The sequence below is a fragment of the Dysidea avara genome, chromosome 1, assembly GCF_963678975.1.
Source record: "Dysidea avara chromosome 1, odDysAvar1.4, whole genome shotgun sequence".
Taxonomy (NCBI): Eukaryota; Metazoa; Porifera; class Demospongiae; order Dictyoceratida; family Dysideidae; genus Dysidea; species Dysidea avara.
In genome coordinates this window covers 29082400-29095577 of record NC_089272.1, presented here as the reverse complement: position 1 = coordinate 29095577, position 13178 = coordinate 29082400, and the positions used below count along the sequence as shown (strand labels likewise).

Sequence of the window (13178 nt, the reverse complement as noted above, 5' to 3'; positions counted from 1 at the left end):
TTTGTATGGCAATAAAGCACACTTTGTGTGAATGTGACACAACCATAAATGCGACCTACAGAGAAGACACTAGAATGACCACAATTATCCCCACTAACAAAGCTGTCAACAATGTTACCATAGCAATTAACAACAAATTAATGGCTATGCACACGATTGTTTGTAATTCCACTACAATAATTATACCATTCAGTCTTAAATTATTCACTAAATTATTCATCATTGTAAGTCCAGCAACTGCTTGGTTAGATTCAATGGCCACTTGATAAGGACACCTTCAACTTTGTCGCATCAATGGCACACTCACAAGCAACAATTAAATAGCTATACAAACTGTCCATTACTCACATACACCATTCCTTGGTCGTTCTCCTTGTCCTCCTGTACTAAGTGCATTCTGGATCTGACAGATCACAAATTGTATCAATAACTCAGTGTTAATAGCTACAAATTAACCTTCTGCGGCTAATCATGGGCACGCACTAGTTCTCACTGCCATCGGGCATTCTGAGTCATGATGAAGTGTATAAACGGTTAACTTCTTCTTGGTTGCAACTCCAGATTCATACATTAAACCATGCAGTTATAGCACCATATACGCTCATGTGTTACGGAAAATATAGCACTCGGGTGTGGTCTCGAGCCAAATATAACACTCAACTTTGCCTCGTGCTATATTTGTCTCTCAACCAAACCCTTGTGCTATATTTTCCATATTGCACTTGTCACGATGCTTTAACTAGTATTTATGGAACATTCTTACTAGTGGATTGAATATCAGTATATGAATTGGTAGGACGTCTATATACTATAATAACCATGGTAACAAATGCTTTGTTGGTAAAATACATTTATCAAATATCTAATTAACATAAGCAAATGTTGAAATATTTGGACATTCAGACCACCACTAGTACATAATGCACATGAAATTTCACTTTAAGAACTTTTGTTATGTTACAAGAATAGTACTTCACATTATGTGTACATGCTTAAACACATTTCACAAACTTTTTTGTACTTTATTACAACAGAATGTTCCACATCGAACCTCAGCTAGTGGAGCAGAGTCTGCTGTGTCTACTAAACTAAAAGCTCATCAACAAGATGATGTAAAGGACAAGACTCCACAAGGGGTGAGGAATCAGTGAATCAGTCTATACTTGTGTCAAGACACACAGTATTGTGTCGTACAGCCAAGAAATCCAGTGCATCATACAGTGTGTACCATAGATTCCCTAAAATTTCAGCATCTCTAAATATTTGGCACTCCCCGTGCTTTGAACACAATGTGCTCTGAATTTTGGCAAGCGCAAAGAAAGTCCTAATTATAACCACGCTAAATTTCAGCACTTGAAGTACTAGTTGACGAAGGTCTCTTGAGTACTGAGAATTCCCAGTGACATCACACAATATGCTACTTCATGCTGGATGAAGCACCAAGTGTGAAATTGTTCAGGGAACACGCTCAACGATATCATTGTGTCACGTGACATCATGGCTATTGCAAAACGATCTTTATTTCTGTTCACAGAATAAAATCTCTCCTGGAACCCACATCTCCTTACACTCTCAGATAACATGTTAAGTCATGGAACACTTCATGCAGCATCTGGTAGCAAGATTTGATTAATTATCACAAGATAGTTGTTGAAATCCTTAATATTGCATCTCAGTGATTGTAGCTATTCAGAAAGATGTCTTGCTCTTTTAGATGCAATTACAGTGGAACCTCTCTTAACAAACCTGAATTAAGGACACAATAGAAAAAACCTCCATAAAAAAGTCTAAGAGTTTGGTCCCAAATCGATGCAGTAATGACATTGATCATCCTTCTGGGCAATGTAGGCAATCTCCGTATGTAGTGCTGCGAGTGTTGTAGTGTCGGCAGTTCCACCTCAAGGCATTCCCGTTGGTCCCTATGGAAAGAAATCCAAAAAGTGAGCAGTAAACGGATTGCAAATAACATAGCCATGAAACGTGCACACTGTATTAGGGATAGATCCCTAAAAATTTGGACAATAGCACCGGGTTGGTACATTTTTTCTCCTAATTGTTCAGCCAGACACAAATGGAATTTATTTCTGCCGAATTTTTAGGGAATCTACAGTATATTAAAAGGAAGAAAGGAAACACAATTTTCACACCTGCATTTATTCTCCAAAGCACACCATTTTTGCAATATACCTGTCCACCAGATAGGGTAGGACAGACAGCAAATTTGATTAATTTCATTCCAGCCATTTGTGAGATACGAGCAGTCAAAGTTCAACTTTTTTTTCTTCGTTTTCAAAGGGGTCTACAGTTTAAATGAAAAGTAAGCTACACAGTTTCAAAGCAAAAACCAAATAATGGGGTTGAGATACTCTAATAGAACAGTCACTGTGGGATAAAAAGTGCATGAATAATGTCAAAAAATACTTACCAGAACTTGAACCAGGGACCTCCATACTAAACGCTCAAATTCTTAACTACGGACCTACTGCTATCATGGCTGATCACCTCACTTAATTTCTACTTTATAAATTAAACTTCTAGCTAAAATCTGCTTAATAGTAACAGTTTAGATCTATTAATAATTCTAGAAGATTCTATTAAAATTCCTTTAAAATGTGTGCTCTATTAGAATATTACAACAATATTACCGAAAAGACAATGCAATAATATTATAGCAGTGCAAAGCATTGGTTCCCTTTGATTCTATATTGAGCTGCTTTTTTCATTATGGGCTTGAGTTTAGAAAATATTCTAGTATATTAGTTAAGTGTTGTCTCATTGAAAAACAGTATTTCTATTAGTGATGCACCGATACCACTTTTTCACTACCGATCCGATACCGATACATTTGAGGCCAGAAATGGCCGATACCGATCCGATACCGATACTTTTCCCCACAGGCATTTCTCACAAGAAACAGCTGGTGATTTAGCTTACTAAACTCATTTGCTAATCCCATCAACTGCAGTTTGCTGGTTTTGTGGCTATCAATTACGCGAAGATAATAGTTTATGGCTTCAATGAATCTTATTTTGTGGCTTACTTCAGTTTCCACTGTACTAATAATGCTAGTACCTGGCTTCTTTTAAGGAATTCATGGCTTATATCAGCTTTTGCTCAATTCCGTTCAATGCGCTATGTACGCCGCCATCTTGATAAGTAATTAAGCAACGTCATCTAAAGTATCGGCTGGTATCAGGAATTTATAGCTTTACCGATACAAGTCCGATACCGCCGTGCATCACTAATTTCTATGACACTATGTTGCGCAGTTAGGTAACTAGGCATCACTAAAATAATTATTTTTGCAATTGGGGGATCATGTTTATAGATGGCGCATTTCAACCATGTAAAAAATGGCACAGGCATTCTCAAAGCCAGTAAACTGTATTAATTTAGTTCTTACTATATTAAATTAGTTAGGGGTTCTTAACGCTAAATGGCTAAACTAAATCCAGTGAAACCCACAATTGCTTGTTTTGTAAAGCACTGTGTGCAGGTTGTGTAGCATATGAATAACTTTTCACTAGCCCATTCTTTTAACCCACCACTGAGATATTTTTGTACTGTATAATACAAATGAGAGGTTTTTTTTTCTTTTTAACTACGTATTAGGTGAGCATGTCTGAGTGGTACGTATACAGTACTTATACCATGGCCACTCGGGATTTGTCTCCCAAGCCCTTAAGTTTGTGGCCCAAGGGCTATCAATCAAATCCCTTGTATCCATGGTATATGGTGTAACTCTTTCATATACACCACTATAAGTATGCTGGATTGGCAATACATGTGCTACTTATGTATAAAGCCAAGCATAAAGTATTTTTTATCATGCATATGGTACCGCCCAAACGCGATGTCACAAACACTAATTGCATGCAATTATGAAACTTGCTCATAAGGGGGAATGGTAGCCATTTCATTTGTGAGCATGGGCGGCAGAGGGGGAGGGACTGGGGGGCTGAAGCCCCTCATCAGAGTGAGGGGGGGCTAAAAGAATGATATCGCACCAAAATTATCCTTCTTGGAGTGGGGCTGAAAACCATGCTAAAGATCGATGTACTGTAATAGAACGTTCAATACACTAGTAGAGCAGTCAAGGCCTTCATAAAAACGTGTTCCTAAAACTAGCTTAACCCTTAAACCCGCAGCTGTTTTATAAAAATGCAAGCACTGAAAATGCATAATCCAGTAAACTGGATCGCATGCATACCTTGTAAAACTAAAGTCTATAACACAAAAACTGTTAAAGCTATCTAAAAACAACACACACCATCTTACTCACTGTTAAATTTTGGTTTGAATAGTCTCATACTCCGTTGAATCTGTCCAACCCAGAGATACTCGCTTCACTTTGAAAGAGTTAAAGAACTACGTATCCCTCCGTCTTCTTTCTTCACATAACGATGTACAAAAGGCCATAACTCAGCCATACTTTGTTGTATCGCCTTTTGCTTGGTGTCATATTACTCCTCACGTGATGGCAATTCATTTGATATATAGATATCACGTGATATCATCACTGTCGAACGAACGCAATGACAATACGAACGTGGAAGGATGCAAAATGATTCAGCGTGTCGTATTGAGACAGTTCCTTGTTTGTATGCTGAAAGTTTATACTAAAAGTTAGTATAAACTCTCTTTGCCAAGTAATAAAATCTGTTTTTCGAAGTGATCAGATGAACGCTTCGTGAGATATACTTGTTTGTAACCACCTATGTAAATTGGCAAAAGTATTGTGCATTTTCAATTCGTTTTTTATCTAATCCAGTTTTCTGGATTGGGGTTTAAGAGTTAAAAATAAAATAAAAAAAAATAAAAGTTGCCTACCACGGGAATCAAACCAGGTACCTCTTACTTTAAGAGTTGGTGTCTTACCACTGTATCAAGTGTTTCCAGGTGGCTATAGGATGTTTTGTACCGCCTATAAATGCTATATATTCATTAACCCTGTAGTCAACAGCTAAAAGCTTTGCCAAAAAGGTTTTTAACTGGCAAATAGCCTGTTTTAAATAAATAGTTTTAACTAAAAGTTAGTTAAAATGCTTTAAATTGTACCTATAAAATTAATTTTGGTGAGCTTTCAGAGATTGTGAAAGCTAAAATGGCTACAGCAGACCCCCTGCTGCCAGAGACTCTGTACTCTGGTCAGCCCCTCCTCATATCAACCACTTCCTCCACCTTTGTTTGTGAGTCTTCAGGGGCGTGACAGTCATTTCATTACTTGCTAACAAAACAGCTGCCATGCCCCTTTATTAGCAATTTTTTACCATGCGCTATTAGTGCTCGTGGCATTGCATTTGGGCAGTACCATACGTATTATAAATAGCTATCACATATGACTACTTGCTAGCAATAATAACTATTATAGTATATGTCTTATATAAAAATATCTGTGTCACACTAGTACAGTATGTTAAATAAGAACAATAATATACTGTATTAACTATGTAGTTATAAATTCTTCATACACACTGCTATACATAGCATAATACTTACAAGTGTCCTGTTTTCATTGTAGATAAGCCATTCAGAAATACAAAATGAACCTGAAGTGAGCGTTACTTTGGATAGCAATCCTGTTGTTCGGTACACTCAGATCTAAATTCCATGAGTAATTAATAATTTACTTTGATTTTATTTGATTTATATACTCTCATTATTTTTGTACTTATGATGTGTCTTTTTTTTCATTGTTGTACAGTTGTCGTTAGTACAGTGTGTGTACAGGTAATGTGTTTTGTAGTTAGCACTAGACGCTTCAATTGTACAGTTGTATCCAGGTATCTGTGTGCTGTATGTGTGTACCATTAAACAACTCATAATCTCCTGAAGTCTGCAGCTGTTGTATCGTATACTACATTATATAATTTGATTAGCACGGGATATATGATACTGCAGATAAACAGTGCTCCCTTAATTATCTGACCAAGACATGTTCAGATATTCACTAGAGCCCTTCCTCTAATAGAACATACATCTTAGACAAATTACTCTAATAGAGCAGTCATTTGTACTGTTCCAATAACCAAGTTCTCAGATAATCGAAGGAGCACTGTACTGCTCACTTTTAAGTGACTATTCTTGTACATTTCTCCTTATAGCCTGCCTATCATATGGCCTGTACCAAATATGTCAGCATATACATAATAGACCAAGGTATGCCTGCAGATATTTCAAACTATGGAGCTGAATTCCATGAAAATATAGATCAATAATTATACACCCTAATAGAGAAGTCAGTGGAAAACACAAACTGCAATAGAGCACTCAAATGCATTGTACATAGCTCCTTAGACCAATACTCTCTAATAGAACAGCCACTTTGTAGTAAAATACTCTTAGACTAATAAAACATTAATTTTTGCACAAGAGTCAACAAAAACTGCACATGAGTCGTACTGACTTGTACATATATTTGTACACCCCATATGAAGCATCCCTGGATTACTATGTATGCTGCAGCTATGATAACACAACAACCTTTAGTTACTGTGTTCAACTGTATTTTCTGTTGCATTAACATTTTCATTGGTGCATATGTCGCTTAGGCAAGGTGTTTAATAATTTATTAGAAAAGTAGCATAAATGTATGGTGAGTTAAAGGATTGCTATGGAATAAATGAAAATTAATTTTTAGTAAAGGATTCATGCAACAAGTTATGCAACAACCAGAATCTGTGTAGTGGAAGTACATGAGATTAATTTTAATAGGCAGTCACCTAGCTACTCATAGTAAACCATTGCTTAATCTGTCATGATACCACAGGAATACTTGCTGCTTTCACAGAAATTGATTGTCACTTTGTATGAAAATGTATACATAAAAATTATACTTTACATGTAGGGACCCGTCGATTTCGCCAGCAAAATTTTTGGCATAATGGTTGGGTAAAAGCAATGAGCAAAATGCTGGCATAATAGGTGAAATTTTTGTGAAGTAGACATAAAAATTTCACAAAAGATCGAGATACTCTAATAAAACAGTCAGACACGCTAAAATATCAGCAATGCATAGCTAATTGTTACAAGAACAGCGAGTGACTATCGAGCTACCCTAATAAAACAGTCACACATGTTATGCAATATTAGCTGGCTTCTTGCTTTACATGTTAGAAATAATTTCTGATCGAGATACTCTAATAGAACAGTCACTTTAAGGCGAAACTGTAGCTTTGCACTTGGAAATATTCAATTAACAAAGATCAGTGCTGAGCAAAATTTATAATGCTTGAGCAAAATATGGAGCATAATAGGTGAAAAATAAAAGAATTGCTGGAAAGAAAAATAGGTAGAAAAAAAAGCAAAATAGACTGGTCCCTATTTACATGTCAAAACATGTTATGCTGCCTGATACACCAGTGAACAAAAACACTCATGCATAGTTCAGTAAAATAATATAATTTTGCTGTGAAAACTACTGCACCAAATTTGAAAATAATTGTCACAGGGTATAGCTCTTTAGATCGATACTCTCTAATAGTGACTGGGCCTGCGAAAATAGGGCCGGGCATGTGGGAACATGATTTTTGCCTACTTTTTCAAACTTTCATCACTCATAACTTTTTGTACCATTATGCTATGGCAATGAAATTTTCAGCATTTAGTCAGTATTTGATTGGCTTTATGATGCATGCAAGTTACAGAATGTATATATTTTGTTCCGGTACTGGGAATGACCTGTAGAGTGATAAAGTGCAGTTTGTGCCCACATGTCCTGTTTTTGCAGCCTTATGCTGGCAGAATACTCCAGCCTATTATGCTGGCATATTTGACACAGGCCTAGTAGGCCTATATGCTCAAAAAACTTTCCCTAATTATTTTCAGGAATATTCCAACTTTTTACTTATTGTGCTATTTAGGTGTTCCCATTATGCTTGCATTATGCTTTAGGTTAGCAACATTTCTTACAGCTATCTTGTAACATTTTAAACAGTGAATGCTCTATTAGAGTATTTCACCACAAAGCGATTGTTCTATAAATTAAAAATAAATAATTATGCAAGCATAATGGGAGCACCTAAAGAGCACAATAAGTAAAAATTTGGAATATTCCTGAAAATAATTAGGGAAAGTTTTTGGAGCGTATAGGCCTACTAACCTAAGGCCTATGTCAAATATGCCAGCATAAGAGGCTGGAGTATTATGCCAGCATAAGGCTAGCATTATTTTAGGTGGATATTTCAAACTATAATATGGAGCTTAATTCTATGAAAACAGATTGATACTCCCTAACAGAGCAGTCAGCAGAAACTGCAAGCATTGTACATAGCTCGATACCCTCTAATAGAACAGTCACTTTGTAGTGAAATACTCTAATAGAGCATTCACTGATTAAAATGTTCTAAGATAATTGTAAGAAATGTTGCTAACTTACTGTAGGAGCATAATGCAAGCATAATAGGAACAATGTATAGTATATAATAGGTGAATTTTGGGATATTCCTGAAGCATTTTGGAGGGAAAATTTTGAGCATATTTTACTCAGGCCTAATGCTGCTGCTTCCGTGAAGTTCAGTGTACTTCCAATTCAACTAACTTTTTCCAACATAATTGTAAATTAAAATTACGCAGATTGTACATGAGCATCTGTCACCACATCCATTCTAGTTCATGTGTCTGCACTTTACTAATTCAGTACAAGCTTTGGCAGACACAGGTAAAGTGAGCTGCATGCCATGTAGGCTAAAATATATCATGACCAGTGAACCATCTCCATCTCCAGAATCTTGAGAGCAATGTGTGGATTCCTGCTGGAATTCATTTCATGTGCATCTTTTGTGAAGAAAATATTTTTTCATATGCATCTTTTGTGAAGAAAGTTTCTCCATTGTCTTACCTTTTGTCAAACACTTTTCTTCTATATAATTGATTCATTTACACATGTACCTCACTGTTCTGAAGTATAAAGAATCAAATTATGTCACACCAAAAGGATGGAGAGTCATGTAAGATAAGGCAGCATTAGTTAGCTACATCATTACAACAGTTCTACACTTCCCATGCAGATTTCTTACTGGACATAAAATCACACTCTGTGAAATCACAAAATTAGTAATGCTAATACAATAGATCTCTTGCAAGCTTTTAAAAATGACACTGATGTGTTGATGGGTCAAACATTTCCCAGCCATTCACATCTTACACAGGATATGAAATGATATGAAACCTGAAAAAATCTGTGTCGACAACATGCACACATGAATTGGTAAATAGTCTGGTATCTAATTCTTCATGATTACAAGGTACCATTGATCAAAAGTAGCTGTAGTGTAAACAATTTTTATAATTATATGGAACTGTTGGTCTGCATGTTTATTTAGTCACAACATTAGAGCATTTTTTCACTTTAAAAAGATAGTTTGAAAGCTTTTAGCTTTTGATCACCACAATTATGTATGGCAGCACACATCCAAGGTATCAGAAACTTCCCATGGCCAGCATCATTAGTGGCAGGTTAAACTACTGCCACCATAGCATGTCATTATATTCCTGTAGTAGACAGAAAAACCATTTGTCTGTATATAACTTTGCAAAGCAGAGACCTGGTGGCTATGCCTTTTTGCAGATATGATGTGAGGCATATTAGGAATGCATCAGCGATACAAGATGAAGCAATTTCAGGCTGTGATAGTGTGTTGGTCCATCCATGCTGCTGGGTGCATGAATTAGTTTAAAAGGTCACTGAAACACAAGTAACTACCATGTGTGTGGTTCACAGGCTGCTTTAATAGTTCAAATTGAGTTTGTTTTAAAAGCAGTAGTGTAACTGTGATGCCAGGCCAAGCTATTAACACTGTAAGTAATAATGCCGTGTATAGCTATAGGTGATAACTATGTAATATAGGTAGGGACCCGCCGATTATGCTCATTATTTTATCTATCATGCTATGCTGCACTGCTCAAAATTTTGCCTATTATGCTTAAATATTTACCTATTATGCTCAAATTATGCTCGATATTTATACCTCAATTCACATGTTTTTCTAGTAAATATGCACTTTATGATAAACAATAAGTTACTGAAGCACAGACTCTAAATCCTTGCTTGGAAAAATACATGTCACAGAGAAGATCGATATACTCTAATAGAACAGTCAGCTGTCTGACTATTCTCTGACTGTTCTATTAGAGTATATCGATCTTTTTCTGTGATGTGCATTTTGATAAGCAAGAATTCATGGTAATGCACATGCATTCTGCCACTATGCTAGCATTATGCTCAATGCTTTCAGGCACCTATTATGCTCATTATTATGCCAGCATAATCGGCGGGTCCCTAAATATAGGAATCAAAATCATGTCTTAGTGTACATGGGAAAAGCACACTAGCATCCAAAGTTACCTACCTACCTAGTGAGTATCTGGTACATGTTCTTTGAAATTGTGCGAAAGTGATTTCAATACTTTATTTGTTGGACTGCTAGGGTATCTTGACCTTTTCATTGCTAATGTGGGAAGTCTCACCATAAATTGTAAACTAGCTATATACAATGTAGGAAAAAATTTGTCCACCGTTCTTCAGAATCTGCTATTAAACCACCTGACCATATCTTTTTGATAATGACTACCTACTGGCAAATACCTACACTGTATGAATGTATGGTACACACATTTGGCATTTGGTCACAATGCACTCCTAACACAGCACTATTTTGTTGTGTAATGTGACAAATTAATGTGAAGGTGACAGGATAAAAGCTCAAGGAGTTATGAGTAGTCAAACCTAGGACTATAAGACCCCTTTTTGCAGATCCAGTCACATTGATGGGTAATCTGGTTACTGTAGTTACCACCTAAAAGCATTCAATCATGTTGCTGTTTATAATTATTTGATACATTATACATTAAATTTTTACAACAGGTACTATACCTGGTATACCAAATTTCTAGTCAGCAACATTACTATAGTGCATCATTTATCAGTGAAAAGGAGTCTTATAGCCTTTCAAATTGTGTGTACTTGGCAACCAATAACTTGATTTGTAAATATGGTTTCACCCTGACATTTGGTCACATTACACTCCTAACATAGCACTATTTCGTAGTGTAATATGAAGGTGACAAGATATAAACTCAAGGAGTTATGAGTAGTCAAATCTAGGAATTTGGAAAGGCTTTAAGACCCCCTTTCACAGATCTGGTCACATTTGTTGTACAATGGGTTGAGGTGGATGATGCTGATTGGTATTGTAAAATGGAGGGATGATGGTGGTAGTGTCAGAGAATCTACAACATCACGGACATCACATACTATAACACAATTATCTCCTAACACAATTTATAATGTGGCTGTAACTGCTGTGAATATTTGTGGATCTGGTACAGTTAGTGATATTCTCAATGTTAGTACTAATGTGGGTCTTTTGGTTGGATCCTCTTTATCATCATCAGTGATGACTGCCGGTTGTTAATCATATTTACTGTAAGTGTAATGTTTCTTTGCAGTTTGATGAACAAGCTATTTCGTGAGTTCAAAGGAATTTCTGTTGTAGCTTACCTCCAAACTCAACAATCACACACTTTAAAAAATACACAACGCAATTAAGCTTCAATTGTTAAAGTAGATGGCTGGTAATAGGGAATGTTATATTTTAATCACTACAAGAAAAAATGTATTTGCTCAAATGCGCTTTAGTATCATACATGTTGCACATATTTAAGACAATATGTACTACATATGTGACCTGTGCAATACCTAAAGGAAATATGAAGTGTTTAATATGTGAAATACAGCATGTCATAAATCTGTGGTGCATACAAATTCATTTGCGTTTCATATTTGCTACATTTCACATTCACAAAAAATGTTATATTCATCACAGATGTACTTTTCACCTAATGTAACACATAAGTGAAGGAAATATAGCACAAATGTGCTGGAAATATGCATGTGCATACAGTCATTCCATACTTAATAAAAATTGATAAAATTCAGTTCTGACAGAAAATAATCAGTGTATGTCTTACAAGAAAAGCATGAAGGTGGTAACTACCAAATAATTAACTGTCAAATACTATTGTTGAGAAACTTTCATGGTCATTATATATGAAACTTTTTAGACGCAAGTCTACAAACTGGCATGCATACGTTTCTTATTGACTGAATATGTACATAGTTAGAGAATACCTTTACTTTTTACTAACACATAACTAATTATCAAGTACATGAACAGATAAGCATACAAAACATAATTGGTTACATATTTCATGGAGTAATAATATTTTTATAGAAACATTTTTTTTCTCAAAGAATTTACAGCAATTACCATTTCTGAATCTAGAGACACAGATTTCCAGTACTTTCTCCATTGGAATAAATGATGCAGGACCGAATGCCTTAAAGGAATTTTCATGCCAAAGTTGAGCTGGTGTCATTAAGACGTGCCTAAGATCATGTTGTTGAAACCACTTTACACAGGTCATTCTTGTCTCAGTGTACTGGCCATTGGTAAGCAATAGCCGCTGGCTGAAAAAATATTCTATCCTACCACAAGATGATAAGTCACCAGCAGCTGCATCAATTATCTGTCCATCTCTCCCTACCCAGTGAGCTAAAATGCAAGTTTGTACTTCCTTAGGATACTTGGAGCTTTTTAGATATTGGGTAAACCACATTGCCTTTTTGTATGTGCGACAAAGTTGTGGAATTTCTAGCACATCTACATCTGGAATAAATTTCTAGTAGCATCTTCTCAAGTTGAAAGTATGATCAAAATGGTATAATATAAAAGGTGACAAAAATTCAATCGTGCCGGTTTGCAATGAAGAAAAATCAGTAAAATCACCAGCTACCGCTGGATAAATTGTTTGGCCAAACACAGTGTCCGATGCAGAACCACTACTTGTGGCACCTAGCAAGGTTTTGAAAATAGAACAATGCTCTGGAGATAGTGCGTAACGTCTAGCAATGTTTCTAATGTGTGCATTCTCGATAAACCTACGCATTAATTGAACTTCAACAGAAAGTTGATTGGTATGATACTTTCCCAAAATGCCATTATAGCGTTCAAAGCTAAATAGCCAGTATCCGTAGCATGGGCCATAGTCTTTAAAAATGTCAGGGAGATGTAAATGTAAATGAGTGTTAATTGTTAAAAAGGGGGCACCATAGAGCGATTCAGCTGATGTGAAAAAGCATTTCATCAACTCTTCTGCTCTGTCGATGTCATCTAATG

At 36.0% G+C, this 13178-nt stretch overlaps 1 protein-coding gene across 10 annotated transcripts in view; it reads left to right on the top strand.

The window, feature by feature from the left end:
• Positions 1 to 5834, top strand: part of LOC136260943 (uncharacterized) — a 196093-nt gene extending 190259 nt beyond the window's left edge. For 9 of the 10 annotated variants that reach the window (XM_066054880.1, XM_066054886.1, XM_066054929.1 and 6 more), the window contains 2 exons: positions 1035 to 1136; positions 5522 to 5834. In XM_066054880.1, coding sequence (XP_065910952.1) covers positions 1035 to 1136; positions 5522 to 5605 — 186 coding nt within the window. In that variant the 3' untranslated portion in view covers positions 5606 to 5834. The remainder of the gene's footprint in view (positions 1 to 1034; positions 1137 to 5521) is intronic. The other variant, XM_066054910.1, reaches the window with a different exon arrangement.
• Positions 5835 to 13178: the final 7344 nt, after the last annotated feature.